At 42.8% G+C, this 25,645-nt stretch overlaps 1 protein-coding gene across 1 annotated transcript in view; it reads right to left on the bottom strand.

Moving 5' to 3' along the window:
* Positions 1-25,645, bottom strand: part of AMZ2 (archaelysin family metallopeptidase 2) — an 821,206-nt gene that overhangs the window by 553,502 nt on the left and 242,059 nt on the right. The window contains exon 3 of the mRNA XM_044085114.1: positions 25,461-25,634. Within this exon, the coding sequence (XP_043941049.1) occupies positions 25,461-25,634 (174 nt within the window). The remainder of the gene's footprint in view (positions 1-25,460; positions 25,635-25,645) is intronic.

Raw genomic sequence — 25,645 nt, 5'->3', positions numbered from 1 at the left:
CTTTAATAAAGTAAAGTAACTCCACTGCGTTATGAGTGTGGAGGAAAGAGAAAGGAACACACACAATGAATCACTGCTGGTTTGCTTTCTGTTTGTGCACCAGTATTGACTATCCGTAACACCCATCCTCACCCTGAAAACTGGTCAGATAAATAGCCTAATACATTTCCACAAATGTCTGCTTTGTACATGTTTATTACCGTACTATGTGTAAACAACCACATTAAAACACTGGAAGGAGAATATGAACTGCATAGTGTTCTGTTATACATAGCGCTAATATTCATTTCATGTGTGTTGTTCGCTTTTCCTTGGTTAGGGGTACAGCGAACTCCGTCCGCTAATGATTGGCAGTAGAGTGTTTTTCGTTAGGAGCTTTTTCCACAGCGCGACGTCCGCCGCTAATGATTGGTAGTAGAGTTTAGTTTCTAATATTCATTTCATGTAATTTCTCAAATAATGCCACAGACGTTAATGGGGGGATTGTAAGTACTGCTTCAAAGAAGTTCTACCTAATCAGAATTTTCAATACATTGTGTGATGCCCATGCCCTGGCCCAGCAATCAAGGAGCCTCAATCCTCACCACTAACACCAGAGAGGGTGTTTCATATATGAGAAAGGATAAAAAATACACACAGTAAAGTGCAATTTCCCTTAAGAGCACACAGAGATCACAGTCAGTCCGGGGCTGGTCGCTTCCTTGCTCCCCAGGTCCCTAATAAGACTCCCCACTGGCACAGCAATAGGGTCCAGATCTCAGCCTAGCTGGCAAGCTAACCTCCAGTACCCTCTCTGTCCAACCAGTATTTCATGTCCCTGCCCAAGTAGCTGACACACACACACACACACACACACACACACACACACACACACACACACACACACACACACACACACACACACTTTTAGATGAGTATTTATACAACTTCACAGACACTCCTGGGAAAGGCTGACACAGCTTCTCCAGCTGTGCCCCTATACCCAAGACTATACGGTAGTAATTACTGCCACAACCAGCTAATAATTATCAGCTACCCAAAGGCTCTTAAAAGGGTGCCCAGTTATTACTGTGCAATATTATTATCCAATAGTAGTGTAACTAAGCAATCAAGGTGTATTGGAATGGCTTATTACAGGATCACTTATAAGCATGCAATGTACTCTAGAGCTTAAATTATCTCTACATAAACCAGCCACAGTTGAAAAGGGTTTAAAAATATTTAATAATAAATACTAAAAACATAAGACAATACTACTACACCACAGTGCTATTCAAGAGTTCAGAGATCACACAGAAACTTAAAACAATTCAGTAGGAAGGTTCTGACATAACAGAAAAACACTTAGTCTAATCTTTTCTAATTCCTAGCTATTGCTACAAGAAAACATACTTCTAAAATAACTTACACATATAGAGCATAGGCAGTGCTGAGTTAGATGTCCAAGATCAAAATGCTTACAGTCTCTTTCTCTGCAATAGTTTTTAAAATCACTAACAAACATTTCTGCTGGGCCCTCCCAGATTACATCATTTTGACACTTAGGGTTTCCCAGTATGCACATTGCATCATTTTGACACTTACCCTGGGCGTTCCCAGGCCAACAGGCTACATTATTTAGCAAGCTAACACCTGCTCAGGAAGCTACAACAAAAAAAGACATTTCACATGTACACTCTAGTAATGATTCCTTAATTTAAAACAATAGAAAGAATGTGCTAGCCCAGACAGGCTGACTCCGAGCTCTAAAGACCAAAGGCTATACAAAACATAATTTTAATTTCAAAGAACAGATGTGAAATGCTTGACTTAGCTTTCTTTACAGCAAATGGCACTGTTGCTACAATCTTGAAGTTTAACATTTTGGTATTTTCTTTCATTTAAGAAAAACAAGCCTGTATTTTACATTTGTATTTACAAATGCCAGAATTATGTATCAAATTCTATTTGACTAGGCTGGCAGACTTCATCCTTCTCTACCAGTCTTCACACCTTGTTCATTTTCTAGCATCAATTTCAAAGTAATGTTCCTTGCAACCATCTTAATATCCAGAATATTTTCAACCAAGTTCTCACTCCTATATATTTTATAATTAAAACCCCTTGAAAACAAGGCGGCATGTTGTTCAGTTATTACAGTATTGGTATAAATTGTATATTTTTAAGCCAAAGTGTGTGTGGGGGGGACGAGTTCTAATATTTAATAGTGGAGTATTTCGTAGTAGTTAGTATTTTTTTAAATTTCAACATTGTGTTGGAATTTTACATTTCCATTGACATCCAGGTTAATAGTTTAACAGTTTTTAGAAGTTTTTAGTATATATATATATATATATATATATATATATATATATATATATATATATATATATATATATGTATAGAGTGTATAAATATATATATATATATATATATAGAGTGTATAAATATATATATATATATATATATATATATATATATATATACATATTCTGTGCATGTTTAATTTAATGTTGGTGTAGTGTTATACAAGTTTTTTAATGTGTCATTTTATTTTAATAATTGGATTACTGTGATTGGTTAAGTTGTTGTATAAAAAGAAGGAAGTTTCAATGGCTGATGTCGGATGAAGTTCCGTGATAATTAAAGGAACAAAAGCACTAAGAGAACACTCTACAGTTTGTGGTCCAGTATTTTGTGGGGTTTTTTATTTTTGGTTGCTGAGAATTGTTTGATCGTGATTTTTGTAAATAATCACATTCTACAAATTGAGCATTCAACAAAATGTGTTTCCAACCAACTTCTTTTCAGTGATTTGAGATTCAATCAAATGTAACTCAACCAAATGAATATAAGCTGGCTACATTTAGTGAGGTAAGCTGTTAACCATTTGAAATTCCCATACTCATCAGTGCTAGTTTCAGAGTAGCAAGACTGACCAAAAAGGGAGACGTACACATACTAATTCCAAGACTGCTGCTCCTTGGAAGGATGACCTCAGAATTGGTATACAGAAGTGTAAGTGGTATGGCGGCTTGCCCCCCACCCCCAACATAAGGTATGGGGATATTTATTACCTTATTTCCTTAATGAAGGCACATGTCTTACAGCAATATTTGCACATGAACTGCTGAATGCTGACATTTATAAACTGCACATGCAGAGGTACAACACTGAGTTTTTTATGCCCTTTTACATATACTCTACTGCTTCTCCACAGTATACTGGAAAGGTGACTGCAGTACATCTGCTAAATACACTGTTGATGCTGGGTTACTTTACTGCAAATGAAAGTATTTGACATGCCATTACTACCAGAATATATAATGTTGTGCAGTACAATATTCCACATGTGACAGTTTCTCCTAAGTAGCTTTGTTTCTGTTGGTGGGCTGCACATCACACAGTGCTACCATCCAAAAATTTTGCAAGGGTATTCGCAGAATGCCTACAGCTACGAGTCTGTATGATGCTCTCAACAGCACTACAATGCCAATCACAGCACAAGTGTGCCTTACAGAGCCATTTACATGTCTTGCTTTGAGTGAACAATTCCTATATATCCCTCGGTGAACAACAATATCTACTCTTGTACCATCCTCTGAGTCATACCTCTCAACTGTACAGCTTTTCACAGAATGGCTAGATTTTTAATCTGTTCCTCATAAAATTTGTTTTTTTTTTTTCTGGCAAATCACAGAGGATTGAAGTCACCAAATAATGACATTCATTTGAGTTGCAGACTTTATATCATTTAGAAAATGCATGCTAATTCAAAAACTGTCATTCTAGTAATTCTCTAAGTTTGTAAGAGCAATATTTAAAGTATGTCCCTATTTGTGAGCCTTAGGTCCCCCCAAAATTTTAGGCTTTGTCCAGATTTCTTGCATTAATAGGTTGAGAGGTATGCCCTGGGTAAGAGGACATGCTCTGACAGAACATGCAGCAGATGCCTCTCCAAATATAAATGTCAAATGTTAACCACAACAAGCATTCTCCACCAAATCCTATACCACTCAGTAACCAAAATAAATGAAAGTGCTTACAACAAATCTTTTACATGTGTAACACTGCAATCAATACACAACAACATGTAAACATATAATAATGGCATTAAAACAACATGCTGAAAAAATGTACTATGGTGAGTTCTAATTAAGTTCCACTTCCATTCATTGCACAATGAAAGTACTTAAGTTTGTATGTTTTATCGTTCCATAACATGTTTTTGAGTGTATTATTTTCAGTTTCTGTCTACTTCATGCATATTCTGGCAATGAACAGAGTTTGTAGTTATATACTAACGGCATGTCAAATAATATCACTTTATGTAGACTCCTGCAATAACTACTATATTTAGCAAATATATTGTGATTACACTGATACACAGTGTAACAATGGTAAATAAGACTTGTAAACAACTCAAAGCAGGACCTCTACAATTGCAGTTTATTATATTCAGAATGTGGCAGCTTGTGTACAAAAAGGAACCCTTTCACGCCTGTCCATCAACATGAAGGAAACAATACTAAACTATCCTTACATATGTGTATATTGAAGAAACTTAAGCTGCTCTCATGCATCAAAAACAACTGCAAGTAACTGACAATTTCCAACGAGTTTTCTGTTAATTTACAAAATTATACACTATTCAATAATAAGAATGATTACAGTCAACTTAATTACAGGGGTTCTTCAAAGAAATATATTAAATGGAATGTCCACATACAAATATGTCATGACATACACAAAACAAAAGCCAATTCCTGCATTATTTGTTTATTTTCTGTTCATCTAATGCAATTTAAAGTAAACACTTCTGCACTGTAGCATTAAAACAGATAAAAAGGCTTACCTCATTAGATTTATCTGCATAAATGAATTTCCCAAACTTGTTACATATACACACACATACAAACACATGTCTGTATCTACTGATCCCTGCTAATGTCCTTCTCTGATTGCACTTCTATTACAGTTAATCAGCCAAATGGAACAGAACCAATGAATTAGAAAAATGTAACAAGTCATAGAAAATTCTCTGCAGTTTTAATCTTAAAGTGTACTGCCACCTAATATATAATTTAAAATAACTTTTAACCTACCCTACCATTTGGCATTTCATTTCATCTAAAAGCTCTGATCACCAGCAAAACAGCACAATTGAACAGCACATCATCAAAAGCAAACCATTGAACATCCATTCCTCGACGATGCACTTCATCGAACCTGTGAGATGGGGAAAGTAACTAGTTGGCCAACACTTGCCCATCTCACAAACTGCAGTATTTCAAACTCCCCCCCCCCCAACTATATACACCAACTCCAAGATCGCACTACAGTGGGACAAAGTAATACAGGGAAGGGTTGACCAATTAGTTACTTTCCCTATCACACAGGTTCAATGAAGTGCATGTCAATGGTTAGTCCATTCGACGATTAACCATAGACCTGCAGGCTACATACCCCTCCACTGTTAAGGACTCTTGATGTGCTTTCTTGAATCTGAGGCAATAGTCTTCAAAATGCGTACCAGGAAAAGATTCAGATCTGGTGTTCTTACTTTCTAGGTGGCCAAAACATCACTCCATTAGAGCTACTTGATTAAGGAAAATAATAAATGGAAGTTCCACATACAAATAATTCAAGTCTGGTCCCACGAATTTCTGAGATATGCTGAAGTGTCCTCATATAAAGTCTAACATCTCAAACACATTAAGCTGAACAACATACATTCCAGTACCATACTTGTCAACCTCTGAGCATAAGAAATCTGGACAAGGCCTAAAGTAGTGGGGAGACAAAGGCCCAAAAATAGGGAGAGATTTCAAATCCTGCTCTTACAAACTTAGAAAGTTGCTAAAATAACAGGATTGGTGTTATCATGCATTTTCTGAAGGATACAAAGTCTAAAACTCAAAAGTATGCTATTATTTAGGGATGTCCATCCTTAGTGATTTGCCAGAAAACCATAGATGTTATGAGAAGCAGACCAAAAATATGAGGCAAAAATCTGGACATTCTGCGCAAATTTGGACAGTTGAGAGCTTGATAAGTATCACTAGAACAATACTAACTATTTTGTTTGGTTGCAAGGCAGAATTCTTGTCAAGTCTTCAATCATCAGCTTACTGAAAAAGCATCCAGGTCCTCAGCGAGAAGGGTATGGATCTTATACAAAATGTTAGGAAAGATGTTTAGTTTGTTCTCTTTCTCTGTAAGTGACAAGGTACGACTCCAGGTTCTTCCTAGTGCCAGAAAAGGAAATTTTCTAGACATATAACCACCACCTGTCTGACTGGATAAATACTTCAGAGTTAGGAAATTCAAAGTGGCCTGTCCTCATCTTTACTATTGTTTCAGGGATCCCAAATAGTCACAGTGGATTTTCAGGATGTTTAACTGGTACAATTATGTATTCTGTTCTCACATTAGATTGCTCAGACTTTAAGGGGGAACCAGTAATTACAATGTGTGATCTTTCTTTCAACCCAGCATCAGTATTCATGGTGGGATCTTCAGGTGCCTAACATTGATCTTAGAAAAACTTAGACCGAAGGGGATTCACACTTACTCTTGTATGGAAAACTGCTTAATTCAATGACATTTCATTTCTCAGTTCAAGGAGAACCTGAATATGGGAACTCCTTGTCTAGATTCTCTTGGGCTTGTGGTCAGTTAAAAAAAGACAGTCTACTCCTTTAAGAGATGATTTTTGTTTTCTTTGTACCATAATGGATATAATTAAACATTTTTCTTTAGATCCAGAAGATAATACGGGTAATGATATCCTTGCTTGTGCTGCAGTAAGCTATGGTGGAAAAAACTCCACCAGTAAAAAGTAAATACCAGTACCAATATTATACACAGAGCGGAGAGAGAGAGAGAGAAGGGGGGGTGGAGGGAGGGAAACCAGGACTGCAACATTGAATATACTCGAACATTTACATTTATGGTAAGTGTACACAACTGTACTATGTACTTCGTGTTTCACTGTTGCAGTCATCACACTTGGGTTGATTCCCAAAGCTGTAGAAAGGGTGGAGGCACTCAAGAAGTGTTTGGGCTGGCTAGTATGCCCTGCAGGACTGTAGTTGCAAAACCCACCCTGGATTTGGAAAATATAGGCAGGTGGTAATGCTTGGTGAATTTGTGTACAGAACTCCAAGTAGCAGCCTCCATTATGTCCCTAGTAGGGACTCCCCTGAGGAATGCTGTAGAGATAGAAGCTGCCCTAGTGGAATGTGTTCTGACCCCCCCCTGAGGGGTTGGTTTCTCATGGTGTTTGCAGCAGAAATGGATACAGTGTGCTATCCATTTGGAAATTGTCTGTTTTGAAATGGCCTTGCCCTCTGCCCCTGGTGCAAAATTGAGTAGTAACTGGTCAGATCTCCTGAAGGGCTTAGTCCTATCCAGGTAGAATCTGAGCTGTCTGTGCATATCCAAGGAGTGCAGGATCCTTTCCCCTTTATTTTGAGGATTAGGGAAGAAGGTTGGCAAATGGATAGATTGGTTGAGAACCATGCTGGACACTACTTTGGGCATAAAGGAAGGATTAGTCCTGAGGGAGACCCTGTCAGCATGACAAATAATGAAAGGTTCCACAGCCATAAGTGCTTGTAGCTCAGACACTCTTCTTGCCTTGCTGAAGTGATGGCTAGGAGCAATGCTGATTTCCAAGAGAGGAATTTTAAGTCTGCAGATGCTAAAGGCTCAAAAGGGGGCAGTGTGAGCTTTTCCAGTACAAAGGTAAGGTCCCAAGCAGGGGTGGATGCTCTCCTTGGTGGCCTTATGTTGCTTGCCCCCCTCAGGAACGGTTTGATGAGAGGGTGAGAGAATAGGGGTGGCTTAGAGTTGTAATATGCCAAGATGGCAGAGGCATGGATCTTAATGGAGGAAAAGGATAGGCCTCTGTGGAGTAGATCTGCTAAGTAATCCAGTATTAGAGGTAGGAAGGGCAGAGATGTGTCCTCACCTTTAGGTTGAATCCAGGAGTAATACCTTTTCCACTTATCAGCATAGGATTTCCTTGTACTGGGTCTTCTGGCTTCAAGAATGACGTCCAGCACCTGCTTGCGTAGGCTGGTTACTGGGGGAGAATTCAAGGAATAAGCCAGGCTGCAAGAATTCAAGGAATAAGCCAGGCTGCAAGATTTAGGGTTTGCAGTTGTGGATGCAAGATTTGTCCACCCTGCTGAGAGAGAGCAGGGTTGGGTTCTGGGGTAGGTGCCAGGGTGGCACCGGTGACAGGCTGCGCAGGAGTGGGTACCAGTGCTGGCATGGCCAGTCCAGGGCAATCAGAATTGTCCTTGGTCTGTCCTGTCTTATCTTGAGCAATATTCATGAGAGAAGGGGCAGAAGGGGAAAGCCATAGATTGAGAGATTTACCCACTGGAAGGATAGGGCATCCACTTTCCAGGCCCTGCTGTGAGGTGTTCTGGTGTAGAATTTGCTGAGCTGGTGATTGCAGGGGGAGGCAAAGAGATCCACTTGTGCGGGTCTAGGGGATTTTTGCTTAGGTCGTCTGCCAGTGAGTTTTGTTTGCCTGGCAGGAATTGAGCTTGCAGATGGAACTGCATGTCCAAGGCCGTATTCTACAGGGCCATGGCTAGCCTGCAGAGTGGGTAAAAGTGGGTTCCCCCTGCTTGTTGATGTACCACATAACTGTGGTGTTGTCTGTTTTTATTAGCAGGTGTCCTGGTGAGAGTAGGGATCTGAAAGCTGTTAGAGTGTGCTGCACAGCTAGCATCTCTTTTTGGTTGATGTGCAGATGAATTTGACTTGGGCTCCAGTGGCCCTGAATGCACTTGCCGTCCATGTGTGCCCCCCAGACATAGACTGATGCATCTGTGGTTAGGGTCTGGGCAGTGTGGGGTTGAGTAAAGGGCAGTCCCTTGTTGTGGTTGCATGCTGCTGCCCACCAAAGAAACTCTGTCCTTAGACAGGGTATGACAGGAATGATGGTTTCCAGGTCCTGAGAATGTTGGCACCAAAGACTTTTTAAGTACCATTAAAGTTTCCTCATATGCAGTCTGGCATATGGAATTAGTAGGATGCATGAGGCCATGAACCCTAGGGCCTGCAAGATTTTCCTTGTGGATAGCTGTTGTCTGGTGGCCATTTGAGTAAAGCAGTCTGTCAGATAGGCTTGTTTTTCTGGAGTAAGGAATGCCATCTGGGATGCTGTGTCCAAGCTTGCTCCCAGGAATACAATCTTTTGACTGGGGACTAGTTTTGATTTCTTTCCGTTGATGGTGTACCCCAGGGAGGTTAGAAGGTTTTTTACAAATGTCAGCTACTGCAACAGCCTTTCCTGGCTGTCTGCCTGAATCAGGCAGTCGTCCAAGTACGGGCAAATTTGAATCTTTTTCTGTCTGCAGTAGGCAATGGCTGGAGCCAGGCATTTTGTGAATACTCTGGCATTAGTGGATAAGCTAAAGGGAAGTGCAGAGAAAAAGAAGTTATGTACTCACCATAACGTTCCATCTGAGTAGGTACTTCATTTGTCTGCAACCTGTGGGTATCGGATCCGAGCCGGCAGCTTTACAAGCTACAAGATCCGAGCTCCTAGCTCCTCCCCCTACCCATAATCCCCTGCCACTAACTGTATTACCTCAGATCGATTTTGCCCAATCTAAGTCATAACCTCGACAGAGGTATACTGAAGACCTAACCTCAAGACAGCAAAATTTCAGGTGACCAGTAGAAAATCCAAGAAAAGGTTAGGGGGATGGCAGGGAGGGATGGTTGCAGACAAATGAAGTACCTACTCAGATGGAAAGTTATGGTGAGTACATAACTTCTTTATCTGAAGTAGTTACTTCATTTGCTCTGCAACCTGTGGGACAGAGTCCCCAGCTACCTAGACAATAAACCTGGGTGGCCTTATGGAGGATATTCCGAAGCACCGTGGAGCCAAAAGAAGCCCTACTTCTCGATATCATATCCAGTTTATAATGAGAAATGAACATGTGAGAAGAGGACCAGGTAGCTGCTGAACATATATCGTCCAAGGGAACCCTGGACCAGAAAGCTGCTGAGGTGGCAATGGACCGGGTAGAATGAGCGTGTATTCCTATAGGAGCTGGTTTGCCCAAAGATACATACCCTTGAACTATACATTGACAAATCCAATTTGCTAGGGTCACTTTAGAAATGGCCCTTCCCCTGGCTGATTTTGCAAAGGACACAAACAACTGATCAGACTTGTGAAAATCCTTAGTTCTGTGCAAGTAAAAACGTAGTTGCCTGTGTACACCCAGTTTGTGCAATATGTCCTCCCCTTTATTCTGAAAATTTGGAAAGAACACGGGCAAATTGATTGATTGATTGATATTAGATTCCGAAGCCACCTTAGGTAAGAAAGACGGGTTAGTCCTGAGAGACACTCTATCCCTGTGAAAACTGAGATAAGGGGGTTTCATACACAGTGCCTGGAGTTCCGAAACCCTCTTGGTAGAAGTAATAGCTACCAAAAAAGCCATTTTCCAGGACAAGAATTTTAAAGGAATCGAGGCTGCAGGCTCAAAGGGTGGACTCATCAGGGCTTGCAAGACTAGTGTCAAATCCCATAGGGGCACCACCGTTTTCACAGGAGGCTTCAACAGAAAGATGCCTCGCAAGAAAGTTTTGCATAACTTTGTGGATGCCAATGACGCTAATCCATCTCCAACATGAAAATGGGAAATGGCTGCTAACTGCACCTTAACCGTAGAAGCACTTGCTCCCTGTCAAAAAATCAGCGACAGGAAGTCCAAGATTGTCGGAATAGGAACTGTAAAAGGATCCAGGCCCTTGTCTGTTGCCCAGATGGAGAAGTGTTTCCACTTGCTATTATATATTTTTCTGGTAGCCGGCTTATGAGCCGCTACCAGAATGGCCTTTACTGGTGATGAGATACCGGGAGTCCTTGCCATCAGTGGAACTGGATCAACCAAGCTGCAAGCTTGAGGTTTACCAGGTTCGGGGTTTGACATCCTGTGGGATGTGAAATCAGGTCTGGAATGGGTTCCAGTATCCAAGGGGGAGTTAAACTGTGAGACCGCAGGTATGGGAACCAGATCTGGTGAGGCCAGAATGGGGCTATGAGGATAACTTTGCTCCTCAACCGAGAGGCTTTCTGTATGAACTTGGTCATAAGCGGAAGGGGAGGGTAAGCATAAAGAAGACTGGGAGGCCAAGCATGAACTAGAGCGTCTCTGGGAGTCTCCCCCTCGGGGGGAAGTATTGCAAAGTACTCATTGCATTTTGTGTTTAATGGAGAAGCAAAAAGATCGCAGCGAGGCCAACCCCACTTGCGGAAGATCTGCTTCGCAACTGATGGATTGAGAGAACACTCGTACGGAGTGAGAATTATCCGACTCAGTTTGTCCGCTAATATGTTGGACCGTCCTGGAGTGTGCATTGCTACTAGAAAGCAATTGGTGGATATCACCCATTCCCACACTCTCATAGCTTCTCGACAAAGGGGATAAGACCTGGTTCCTCCCTGTTTGTTTATGTACCAGACTACCGACATATTGTCTGTCTGGATTGCAATAGTCCCCAGAGGTAGAAGGTCGTGGAGAGCTTGCAATGCTAGAAGCACCGCCCTCATCTCTAGGACACTGATATGCAGAGCGGTCTCTAGGGAAGTCCACGTGCCTTGGACGGTTCTGCCCGAACAATGCCCCCCCCACCCGAGGCGAGAAGCATCCGTGGTCAATGTGGCTTGCGGCGGGGGAATCACAAAGGTCTCCCTTGCCTCAGCTCTCGAGAGTGAAGCCACCAAAGAAGGGAGTCTCTGCAAACTCTGCTCAGTGGGATCGGAGAGCTTAACGGGTGGAGTAATAGTGACCACTGAACCTGGAGGGTCCATTGTAAAATCCGCATTCGCAGGCGTGCATGAAGGGATAGACTGATTGCCACTGCCATAGACGCTAGTGCCCTCAGGACTAACTCCGCCGCAGAAGCCTGTCTCTGAAGAAGAGTAAGCACCTGAAGCGACAAGCTGCTCAGCCTGTCCGACGTCAGAAAGGCTCGAGAAGTACGGGTATCCAATCTGGCCCCTATGAATTCTAATACTTGTACAGGGCGAAGGAAGGATTTTTGAAGATTCACTGAGATGCCTAGACTCTGGGCAAGAGTCACTGCATAATCTCTTGCAACGCAGAGTTGATGCCTGTTGGCGGTGGTAAGGGGCCAGTCTAGGTACAGGAAAACCTGAATGCCCTGAAGTCTCAGGTGGGCTGCAACCACTGCCATGACCTTGGTGAGCACCCTGGGGGCTGAGGTGAGGCCGAACGGAAGAACCCTGAACTGATAATGACTGGCTCCCAGCCGGAAGTGGAGAAACCTTCTGGATCATCTGTCCATCAATATGTGGTAGTACGCATCCTTGAGGTCTATAGAGCACATCCAGTCATTCTCCTGCAGCAAGGGGAGAATTGATTGAAGTGTGACCATCCGGAATTTTTCCTTGGGGATGAACAGGTTCAGAGCGGGCAAGTCTAGGATGGGTCTTAGGTCCCCTGTCTTCTTTGGCACTAAAAAGAACCTGGAGTAATAACCCAATCTGGACTGATCTGGGGGGGAAGGGCTGGATGGCTCTTTTTCTTAGCAACTTCGAAACCTCCAAAGCCGCTGCCTCCCTCTGATCGGGTGGAACATCGGGGAGGCGTCTGCTTGTAGGGGGAAGGTCTAGGAGGGGAATGGAGTAACCTCTGGATATGATCCGGAGCACCCATCGATCTGTCGTAATGGACTCCCAATTTGACAGATGCTCCGTCAACCGCCCCCCAACTGCCTCCAGAGATGGACAGTCAGGTAAGCCCTCAGGGCTGCTGTGCAGGTCTGTCCGAGAAAGGCTCTCTAGACCCGAAATTACACGTCCCCCCTCTGCCTCTGGGCCGGTGTCCACCTTGTCCTCCTCTGCCTCTGGAGGACGAGGGGTCCGAAGCTGGATGGGATTGCTGAGACTTGCGGAACCACAACTTCTTTTGTCCCCTCTAATTCCTTGAGAAGGATCGTTGGGGATTAGAGAAGCAGACCCCGACGGCAGACAGCATCTTCCCGTCCTTCTCGCTTTGGACCAGCATTTCACGAACGGTCTTGCCAGAAAGCGAAGACCCATCAAAGGGCGCATTCGCGAAGGACGCCTTGAAGGATTCCGCGAAATCACAAAGGTGGAGCCAGGCATGACGCCGCAAGACGACCCCAGCTCCACTGGCCCTCACGGCTCCCTCTGTTGCATGAGAGAGTAGCCGCATGGACGTGTTAGAGATGGATTTTAGAGTGGCCATACGAGTCGAAAACACCTGCTTGTCCTCAACCGACATGGACTCCGGGGGGGGGGCGCTGCAGCGTATTCCTTAATCAAGTCTCGCTGTAGCCTAATGGTATATGCCATATAAATCAGCGCCCTAACTGAGAAGGTCGCTGAAGCAAACATCCGCTTCCCAATGCGGTCCAGCGCTCTAGATTCCTTATCTGGTGGGTGTACCGAAGAACTCTCTTGGGCGAGTTCTCTCTTTGTGGCAGCCGCCACCAACATGGCATCGACCAGAGACCCCTTGGCCCACGACTGTCTATCTGATGGGGGGCTAAGGACTTTGTCGGGCCGTCTCGGGATTGGCTCCACGGTGTCGGGCTCCTTTCACGCCCTGGTAGTAATAAGGTCTACCAGGGGGTCAGCCGGAGGGGTCACCCAGGAGGTAGACGGGCCTGCCTCAAACGCCTCCAGGAAGACGGATTCGTCTGTGGAAGGTTTTTGGGCAGACCACTCCCCCCTCTAATATGCAATATCTCCATGCTGTCTCCGAAGGAGACATCCTTGGGGGGGTGACCTTGGGGAACCTTCCCTTTCATCCAAATCCGTGTCTGTGGTGACGGACTCAGGGGAGTCCAGGTGCCTCCTTTTACACCTCCGTTTACAAGGGACCTCCTTGTTGGGACTCTCCGAGGAGGGCTCGTCAATGGCTTTCTGTTCCTCCACGGGAACGGGCTGGAGGGCTTGGGCAGGCTGTCCCAATGGACGGATGACGGAGGATAGACCCATATGCAGTGGGGGTATGGGGGGATCCGAAGCCCAGACCGAGGACCTGGAGGATCTCGACAGCACCCTCTCCACTACCTCAAAAGCCGAAGGAGAACTACTCTCCCCAGGCTCCGAGAGCAATCTTCTCAGCTCCGAGGTAGGGACCGGAGTCGGAGCCGATGAGGTTGGATCCGAGAGAGAAGTGTGCTAAGACACATCAACTCCCCCGGATCAGACGCTCGGCCCTCGGCCCCGAGAACTCGGATCTGTAACACTCGAGGGCATGGTCGGCTTCGGAGCTATTGGCGCCGACGAAACCCCAGTTCTGAAAGGGCCCGGATCCGATGACTCCAAAACCCGAAAATGGGTTGGAGAAGGAGTAATCAGAGAAAAGACAGAGGCCGCACTCCCCCCCTGAGGGGGGGGGAGGCAAGAGTACCCCCATCTGTATTTGGGTCAGCAGGAATCGTCGCATCATCCGATCCATATCAACGTCGGTGAGGCTCCTGGTCGACCTAGATGAAGTCGTCAAGGCAGGCCGGGAGGGTCGCCTCGACGACCTCGAGGGAGACCGGTACTCCTCCTCCAGCGAAAAATGAGGCGAATGGAGCCGAGAGGGGGAGGATCTGGAAACCCTCGAGGGAGAGCTAGCTAGCTTAGATGGCGGGGCTGAGGGTTGAGTCTCAGCCCGCCTTTTATGAGACCTATGTCTCTCCTTATCTTTGTGCCTCTTCTCTATAGAGGAAGAGGCACCAGAGTCCCCCAAACTCAAGCCCAAAACGGGAGTCCCCTGTTGAGTGGGGGAAACAGAACACACTGGGGCTGTGGAGACAGCCTGAGCCTTTTCAGGAGAGGAAGAAGCAGCCGGGTCCTGGGGAAGCAAGCCCGCCAGGATTAGCTTATTCTTCCTGTCCCTAAGTGCCCGGGGGTTAAAGGCTGCACAGATTTGGCAGTCTGTTGATAAATGAGCCACCGTCAGGCATAAAATGCACTGAGTGTTGCCATCAGCAGGGGAAAGCTTACGGCCACACTCAGTACATTTTGAAAAAATGGCCTTGGGCCCTTCAGCCATTCTCTACCACAACGCACGCACACCCAAACACTAAGTGGGGGAGGGGGGACACAGAAAAACTAACACTACACAAAAAAAAATGGAAAACTATCTGACAAACTATACTGACTATAGGTCTCTGAACACACACACACCACAATCAACACTAGAAAAAGCTTTTTTTGAGAAAAAAAAAAGGAACAATCTCACCAGTCAGCTAAGGAGCTCTTCAAAAAGTAGCTGTCTACAGCCGCGGCAAAAACGATCTGAGGTAATACAGTTAGTGGCAGGGGATTATGGGTAGGGGGAGGAGCTAGGAGCTCAGATCTTGTAGCTTGTAAAACTGCCGGCTCAGATCCGAGATCGGATCCGATACCCACAGGTTGCAGAGCAAATGAAGTAACTACTTCAGATCTGATAATGCACAGATCCTGCCTTGAAGCGTAGATATTTCCTGCATGAGTCCCTTATAGGGTTGTGCAGATAGACTTCTTTTAAGTCTAGGGTGGCTAACCAGGCATCTTTGGCTAGCATAGGAAGAAGCTGCTGCAGGGTGAGCATTTTGAATTTTGGTACCACCAGGAAGGTGTTTAGAATGGAAAGATCTAGGATTTGGCGCCAAGTGCCCTCTTTTCTGGGTACCAGGAAAAGTCTGGAGTAGAACTCTTGACCTAGCTGTTCTACAGGAACAGGTTGAATTGCCCTTATAGAGAGCAGGGATTGAACTTGGTTTTGTGCCTCTGACCACTGGTTTGGAGGAAGGTCTGGGAACCCTTTTGGGGTTGGCAGTGAGTGGAAGTAAAATTTGTACTCCTGGGATACAATGTTGAAGACCCATTGGTCTTTGGTGATGGAAGTCCAGTTTTTTTGCATGAAGGGCAAGTTTTCCTCCTAGGGGCACAAGCAGTTAGGCAGAGGTGGGGAGTGGAATTGAGAAGTCATTGGGAATTCTTTCCGTAAGGGAGTAGCTTAGCACTCCCTGATTTTGAGGTGGAGGCACTCCATTGCTTAGATCTCTGCATACCCTGAGACTCTAGTTTGGGGGGGGGTCTGTTTTCCCTGGGTTTAGTTTGAGATGACCTTGAGGGGGCTGGAAAGGACCAATGTTTTGAGGGGCAATGCCTACTGAATCTATGAGGCTGTACTTGCAAGAAATATTTGACTGTCTGCATAGATTTAACTTTTTCTTCCATTTTTTTTAAGAACCTCTTCTGCTTTGGTGTCAAACAGATTGTCCTTGTTCAAAGGAGCATCTAATAATTTTGATTTGACATGGTCTGGCAAGGTCTGCTCCTTAAGCTAAGCATGCCTTCTCAGTACAGAACCAGTGACTGCTGCCCTGCAAGATGCTTCTAGGGTGTCAAAGCCAGTCTGCAATGTATGCTTGCTGACTTGGCTTGCAGAATGTATAAGCTCTTGTAATTCTTTATTTTCTGCACAGTCTATAAAGGTAGCTATTTTTTGCTTAATATGTTCCATAATATGTTGTTGGTACTTCAGCATGTGAAACTGGCAATTCAAAGCCCTAATGACGAGAGTTGCAGAGGTATATACTTTCTTACCCCATCTGTCTAAAAGCTCCAAAGGGGTGGGATTCTTAGCTGTAGTTGCTTTGATACCTTTAGGTCCCTAAGAGATGACCTCTGGGTCAGCAATAGGATTTTTGAAAAGGAATTTGTGAGAGTCAGGAACTCTGTAGTACCTGTCTGGTTTCCTAGGAGCAGGGGGTAAAGTATCAGATTAAACTAGATTCCATAAAGACATCATCCACAACATCCAGGACTGGGGGTATTGCTAAAGGCCTATGTTGTGGCAAATCTAGAAATTCTCTGAGTCTTTTTTTGGACTAAGGATAGCCTTGGCATTCCCAGTGGAAATGCTCTCTTAAAGTATGTAGGGTTTCACCAAAAGAAAAATCCTCTGCAGGAGAAGCAGAGGGAATGGATTCCTCTGCATATGAATCCTCATAAGCAGATAAGGGCATGTCTTCATAATCAGACACCTCAGAGTCATTGGACTCTTGGGTCTGTTGAAGCTGCTGGGGACAGGTCTCTTTTTCTCTTAGAAGGGGAAGGTTGACTTTCCCTAATTAACATAATAAGGTCTTCTGCCATTTTAAGCATTTGATGTTGTGGCAAGGTAGCAGGTGCATAAGTTTTTGTCGTCACTTTTTAGGTGTTGCGCATACTCTTGGCCTTAGAAACTCAGTAGTTTTAGACAGAACTGAAGATGCGAAAGAAGTCGTTGGTTTGTGTCAAATATCGATAGTGCGAAGAACTTCCTCAGAAAACGGTGCCTGCTCTGCGGCTCCGGACCCATCCAAGGTAGAGACATCCGCAGGTTCCATAGTCGAAGAAGAGTCTTGCGGCATACCAGACTCTGAATGTGTCTTGGTAGAGGCCTGGGAATCCACTGAAGCGGGCATCAGGGGCTGCAAAAGTGTCTCACTGAGTACCGGCGAACTGGTGACTAGCTTAACTTAAGCATCGTCGGCAGCTTTGGACTTGTGCGGTCTGTCTCTGTCTTTATCCTTACATTCTTTTGGAAGATAGGTAGTCAGATGGCTTACCAAAGCCAATTCGGAATACAGAAATCAAGAACGAAAGTATTTAGCGACAATAAGGGCCCGATAATGAATAGTTCGGGCATTGAACAAGGCATAAATCTGACCGCGAGATGTGTCGTGGTCTGGGCTTAAACAGGTGATGCAGTAAGAATGGAAATCTTGGTGTGGTATTTGCTTTCCACAGGCAAGACAATTGTTAACTTTTTCTGACATCGGTTAGAGCAAGAAAAAAGGACCCCCAACAGGGTATTTAGCTTTAGAAGACTTCAGGATAATTCAATTCGGAAATGAAAACTCAGGTAGCGGCCGACCGGCACTCCTGCGAACTGCTTCTGCTTCGAGTTCCTCGGCAAGAAAGACTGATGTAATGGCATCGGCTTCCTGTTTTTATACCCCTGACAACCTGACATCAGACCTGGAGTGATAGCAACCGACGCAGAAATACTAAGTCTCTGGTATTCGGGCCGACTGAGGGCTACCTGCAGGCAGATAACCCCAGTGTAATGACTGCAACAGTGAAACACAAAGAACATCTGTAGTAAGTGATACTGATTTTACATTTTATAATACTTATATAATAAACTACATGTTTGTTTGCTGAAATTTACAAATATGTCTAAAGAAATGGTTCTAGCTTTGTAATCTTGTATGATAGACTGGTGGCATCAGCTGGAAGGTTTACAGCTCATAGTACAGCATACCACACTGTACTTTGGAAAGTTTTGGAAAAATATGCACATGCTATATAATTCTATTCTGACTGATTGCAATATCAAAAAGTAAAACAACTGGCAAAATATGGAACATTAAAAATATTGCACATACTAAAGATCACAAAAGGAAAGCAATTTATTTTGTGATCTTAACATTAAATCCCCACCATAATGCTAGCCTCTAATTTGTCTGATTAGTGGTACTGTTAAGGAAAGGGTTTTTAAAGGTAAGGTATAGGGTTAGGGTTAGCCTTGCACCACCTTAATAATACAAGCTACTCCAAACTGTAACCTTACCTTTGCATTTTAATCCCCAATTTTAAGGTTACATTTTTCCAGATACTGCTATAATATGCAATTATTGATTATATATGTAAGAGAACAAACTGATACACTAAAAGTGTTGTCCCTCTACTCAGTGTCATACAGACTCATCAACGGTGATGTCTATTTAACATTCCATGCTATGAATGACCCAGCATCCTTTGAACTCCTTCACCTAATTAGAGCCACTTGTTAATGCAAATACGTTCTAGAGACCTAAACCTATACCATTATAACAACAACACCGAATGGCATGACAGGTACCTAACCTAACTTCCATTTCTGGAACAGGCTGCCTTTCCTATCAAGCATACTACTTCTATACCAGCTTTTAAAATCAGTCTGGATGAATGGAAGGTAAACTGCAAATTTTCATTGGGGATATGTGAAGAAAGTCTACTTAAAGGAAACATTGTTAGTCTCCTACAGTACTGAGTGATGTGTTCTTGATGGTCTTCTTTGGCCATACATTTAGCAAACACCTATGAACCTACTTGTTATTACTTTTGCTGTCCATATGCTTTTAATGAATGATACTTGTTTACAGATGTGTGTGACCTATGAAAAATTTTCCTTACTCCAAATGAATTGACCTTGGAGTAGCCTATGTAGTGTGAAAGGGTACAACCACTAAGCTGGAGGATGTAGGGGAACCCAGTCCCCTGAAAAAAGTACTGCTTGTTTTGTTTTACTTGTATCATTATTTATTTATTAACTTATTTATTATTTATGTATTAGTGGATGTTTGTCAGATTTTATTTATGTGGTTCAAATCTGCAAGGAATGGCATTTGTGTAGATTCTTTTTCTAATGCTTGTGAAATGACAGTCACAGCTATAAGAGTGTGCCCATCCTTTGCAGTCTGCAGAACTAACACCACAGGCATTGGAACCACTCAGTAATGCATGTTGTTATGTACCTTGCTGCCTTCCTTCTATGGAGGTTAGCCCTTCTAAAGAAAAACTTTTATATACAGGGAAAGGTAGTTATACAGGAAGGACTCATTCTTATAAATTCTTATAAATTTAGCATTATGGTATATTTCATGAGAGTGGGTCCATCCTCTGCAACTTTTAGACTACAGTCCCAAGATCTTCCTTCTGGGTGGACTACTGAAATAACATACCTTTGATAACAATATCCCAAAATCAGCTCTGGATGTGGAAATAACTATAATGTCATGAAAAATATTAAAGGAATACCATGTAGCCGCTGCACACATCATCAAAAGTATTTCCGAACAAGCTACGGAGGTAGCTACAGCTCTAGTACAGTAAGTTTTATTATCAGCCAGTTGATAGCACTGACATAAGGGGATGGACATAACCACCCTATGGGAAGGAGAAGGTACAGCAGGAGGCATACAACTACAATCCATTGAAAGCAGGGCAGGACTGCATGAGCATCCTGAGGCGAGCTTACAGTCCACCAAACCAACATCTGGTGGTAGCTGTCATTAGCAAGTACACTAGAATGTGTTCTCACAGAGGGAGGACACTGTGGATGTCTGCAGTGATCTGGGTAGCTCATTTTTCCCATCCATGTGAAAGGCAGTTAAATCAGATGTGCTCATAACTGGGTTATTGGCAACTACAGAAGAAACCCTCCTGGTTGCTTATGACCCCTCCAGATGGCACTTGTCTATGTGATTCTGGGAACTCACCATCAAAAAAAAAAAAAAAAGAAGTGGTGTTAAGTCTGGTTTGGGAAACTTTGATAGTAAGCCAGAATGTGGGCAAAAATATTAGTAAAAAGTAAAAGCTACCAAGAGAAATGCCTTCCAAGTAAGGTATCTAACTTTACAGTACTATCAAATTAAAGGGAACTTGAGTAATCTTCTCCATAATGAAATAAAAGTTCTGCTGGTGCACTGCATCTTTTAGAAGAGATCTCAACAAAGGTGCCCTTGAAGGAAACTTTGTAAGATTTCAAAGTTGTTAAAGAATGACAATCTTGGCCTGGGTAAAATTTAGTGATGACAATCAAACACACTTTGAAAGAGGAATAACTTAACACTGTAATGAACACACCTGTGAGATATTCAAGTACTCTGGTAGTAGAAGTAGAAAAGTGATCCAGGTCCTTGGAGTTAGCCTACATTAAGAAATATGTCCATTTGTCTCTGCAAGTTTTTCTTCCACTAGTTGTTTAGGAAGACAACTTACCACTCTGTCCAAAAAGGAAGGATTACTAGTAACTACAGCAATTAGGGAATCCAAGCAACAAGCTACAGAGACCAAATTTCTGGCTGAGAGTTGTCCAATGGCTGGAAGGACTCAAATTCATAATCGATTGCCATATAAAAATTACAGGACTGTTCCCTAAGTGCAGATCAGCACTGAGTTGCGAAACTGCCTCAATGTGCAGCCCCTGACCCTTGTATGTATGCCTAGTGTCTGTCATGTGGGCACTTTGACAGTTACACTATTTGTTGTTATGAACTATGACATTTTTACCACTGCAGGCAAACCACACCAGTCACAGCCCAAGCATAGGACTGTGCACTTCATTTGTTGAATATAATGGCTTGAAGGTATAAACCATGCCTTGATTTAGGGTTCACCACTTTTTTTGCAGTACTGTGGTCTCAGATGGTTTCAGTGTAGAAATCAGTTAGGTACAACCAATGCCCTCTAGACTAAAACACTTCCTTTTTAATTTAAAAGTAATTTTGTAGGTTTAATTTGTGGTCCTTTTTGCACTCAAGAACGTTATATATGTTACGAAAACAGTTATGAAGTCTATAATTACTCAGCTGTTAAGCAGCAATGATGACAGCCTGTCATATTCAGCAAAAACTAGCAACAGCTAAACAGACAACTATGGTGGAAAAGTTCACAACCGGAAATACCCCTTATGTTACATATGCATGTTCATTTTCTTGAACTCTTGAGTATTACCAAATTACTAAAACCCTGATTTTTTGTCACCTCTGTGGAAAAGTTAGAAACAGGAAATACCCCTTATGTTATATGTGCATGTTCATTTTCTTTAACTCTTGAGTATTACCAAATTACTAAAACCCTGATTTATTTTTTGTCACCTCTCACAAGTATGACCTCAGGACACTCAGCTATACCTCATTTCCCCATTAGTGCATTCATTCTTCCTGATCACCAATGCAGCCTCTATGACAAACCTGTAGAAAAAGACCCATTAGGGCAGAACAAGTCTGGTAAGTAAATAGTAGCATAGGCCATCAAAGAATTATGAGTGGAAGGATTTTTCTTTTAGCATTAACTCCCCTTGCTGTAACACTCAATACAGCACCACTATGCTCTGCTTACAAGTGCTTTGTAAGAATATTTGCTGGTTACTGCCATCACTCAACTGTCTTCTGCATGAGTTCAGTTCATTAACTCAACCAGGCGACACTCCTGTAGTAGGGAAAGCCTCATCTGCTCAGCCAAAGAAGGATGGGAAGTTTCTTTCACCACCTCAATCCATCTCATCCACAAATTACACTCTGTTGTTTGGGCCTCTACTCACAATCAAGTTACACTCACTGAAGATATCCACCTTCAGCAGTGAATCCATGTTGCACTTCTGAACTTTATGGGTCAGAAAACATGAAAAAACAAGAAAATTACAACACCCTGAATAAATGCTCCAAGTCTGATCCTTGCATGCAGTCTCTCTAGTTCCAGCCGTCAGAAATAAAGCAAACAATGCAAGTGTGTGAGGCAGTGACATAATGTACATTCATCTCCCAGCACCCAGACGTGTAACAGTGTTCCAAGGCATGCCATGCAAGGTAGCAATACTAACCTCATAATACCTACTACTGAACTCCACTCTACCATAGTGATATACAAAGGGTACTTACAAACACACCGGACATTAGCAGGCAAAACATGCTATTACATAAATAAGAATGGCGCCACACTTCTGTTTACTCAGCTAAGTTATACACATGCTGCCTTCTGCAAAAGGCAATACGCAAAGGGTTAACTATTGACATCTCAGGACATTGTCAAATTTTGAGACCGTGGAAAAAAATACAGGAGAAGAACAAATAACATACCTCAATATTCTCCTTTAAACTCTTTTTTGCAGGGGCAAGACCCCTACACCCACAAAATAGGGAACAACCCCCCCTAACTCCTCAAACGTATATATACCACCTCCAAGATCACCATATCTTCTAGAAAAGGGAATACTCTGAGAAATGCAAACTCAGACTTAGTATGTGTAAGTCTGGATTTTTAGCTATTCAGTAACCACATCTCGGGACTAGATAATATGTGCCCCAAGATTTTAAACAGCTACCGATTCATACAGCTTTCTGCCCTTATGGTAAGTTTTATAGCTGGCAGTTCAAACCCCTTGGTATATTACAATTGAAGTCAACATGTTGTGTTCAAGCAGTTATGATTATAGGGTAAAATCTGAATGTATTTCTGTACGTATAAGAAAAATAGATGCATCATGTTAATTATATCTAATAGCATATTGATTTGTTTTGATGAAAAATGCTCCTTTGGAGTATTTACACAGAACTACAAAGCAATGAAACAAGATAATATAAGAAGGTAGTGTGTGTGTGTGTGTGTGTGTGTGTGCGTGTGTGTATGTGCGTGTGTGTATGTGCGTGTGTGCATGCGCGCACAAGCGCACCTTTATTAAGCTATATACATAACAAGATGGCGGTGCCTCATATGGCAGTGGCCTCTCCAGCTCCCGATGTGCACTTTCTGTCTTCATGTCTTACTGTGTAAATTTTTCATCGGGTTGAGTCTGCTTCTTGTTGTCCGGTGAACAGACATTGGCGTGAAAGTGTCGTGGTGTCTTGATGTGCATTGGTGTTTGTTTCATCTGTTTTTCTAACAGGGTGGCATGAAGTGGCATAAGTTGGGGCCTGCAACAGTGATCGAGCTGACGGCGAGTGCGGGAAATGGAATTTTGTTTGTTTTGCTTTTGGAATGGACTCCTTGAAGGTGGCAGAGGTTGGAGTGATGGAGTATGGAGAAGAAGACGATCTGGATGGTGGTCTGTGGTATCGGTGGAGAGAAAAGACTTGGTGTTTGCTGGTGATGGTGTGGTCAGTGAGGCCAGTCGGGCCTGCAGATAGAGGTGATAGACTGTGGTCGAAGAGGGTCGGAAGGAGGAATGTTGGTCTGGAAGTTGCTATAGATGGTCGGGACTGCAGGTAGCATCGGTTGACTGCAGGCAGCGGCGGTCACACTGATAGAAAAGGATTTTTTTTTATAATGTTGGTCTTCGGTTGGCTCTTGACTGTTGTGTCATTTTTTTTGCTTAATGTTACATGCAGTTGTGATATCCGCAGTGGTGCAGCAGTAGCACTGTTGCCTCACAGCAAGAGGTTATCCCATTCAATTCTCGGCTGGAGTGTGGGGAGTGCCTTGTGTGTGGAGTCTGCATGTCCTCCTCGTGGATGGGTGGCATTCGAAAGACATGCGTAAATGGGTGTGCCTTCGTTGAAGGTTGGATGTTGAGCTGGCACTTCGGCATTCGTGAAAATCCACTGCCAATCATTAGCGGACTGGAGTTCCGCTGTGGCGACCCCTAACCGGGAAAAGCCGAAAGACAAACAACAACAACAACATGTAGTTGTGATGTGTTGTGCTGTTATGTTATTATGCATGAGCTTGGAGGAATGTAATTTCATTCAGTTGTACTCCGCATGGTTGACTGACAATAAAGTTTGATTTGATTTGCTATATTATGGCTACACAAGGCATTGAGAGGCCTTGCTAGATCAAAGACATACAATATCTCATCAACTTACTTTTCAGTTGCCAAAATCATAAGAATAAACATACTCAAATAAACATCATTTAATATATACAATGGTAAGCTCTGCTACACCACCCTAACTAATATACACATGAGCCAAAGCTGAAAAAACTCACGGTAAGTTATTAAACTTGATCAGTGAATCAGCTTGTCACATCATATGACTGAAAAGTTAAGAGGATCAATCAAAAGAAAACCAATTCAACATCTATGAATAAAATATACCTTACCATTACCACACAGTAGTAAAATAAGAACAAGTTCATATCAACAGCTACAGCATATGACGTTTTCACTGCAGCTCCACAGCAGTTCCTCTTTGTCACAAAAAGTTGACAAAGAGAGTGTAGGTAGCCCATTTATGAAGGCAGTAACACAATTTTGTGCCATGCATGTGTCTCAGGACCATGGCTGATGACACCTTGAGAAGAAATTAAAGTTGCAGCTTAAGCCATTTAAGTGACATCTGAGAGAGGTTAAAGTCTTATAGTTTCCAAGCAGCATAAACAAGTCAGCTGGCAAAGCTATCAGTATCCCTGCATTTTTATATGTTGTATCATCATCAAATTAAAGGAGAATCTTTAAATAAATCAATTATATGTATATCAGATATTCAAATCACCGGTGAATCTAAAAGATGGTAGTTCAAGAAAAAAGTGCTGAAAACAAAGCAGCACATACATGTAAATCTTAGAATGAACCTCTATTGTGCTCTTCTACTTAATTTTTTTTAACATACAAACATCTTCTATTTAGTAGGGGTTTTTTTTCAAAACTGTAGCAAAAATGTTTTTTGCACTAAAGGGAATCAAAACAGATTATGAGGCAAAACCAAGGTATACTTGTGGAATTCAGACACAAATGGCACACTCAAAATATAGTACATCAGTTTAAATACCCATTAGGCCTCCTTTTTTTCCCACCCGCATAAAAATCCACACACTACTGCACTGTTTTGTACAGTTGCTAGCAATACTACTACTGAGTAACTGACAGTAAGCAATATACTTCCTATTTTCTTCCTGAAAGAAAATGATCAAAAATAATTTAAGTTACCTGCATGAATCTGTAGATTCTGTGTGTGATCATTGACCCGAAAAGTACAACTTGTGTCTGACACAGGAACAGGATCCAAGATTTTTACATGTAGCCCATAATAATATGCCTCACAATATTCCTTCAGCCACTGAATATATTCAGCAGTGCTGACAGCACTGTCACCAAACGAACCTGATGACAGA

Source organism: Protopterus annectens, chromosome 10.part0, assembly GCF_019279795.1.
Source record: "Protopterus annectens isolate FY-2018-M chromosome 10.part0, PAN1.0, whole genome shotgun sequence".
Lineage (NCBI taxonomy): Eukaryota > Metazoa > Chordata > Ceratodontiformes > Protopteridae > Protopterus > Protopterus annectens.
The sequence above is the reverse complement of the archived record's forward strand: the minus strand, read 5'-3'. Positions and strand labels throughout refer to the sequence as shown.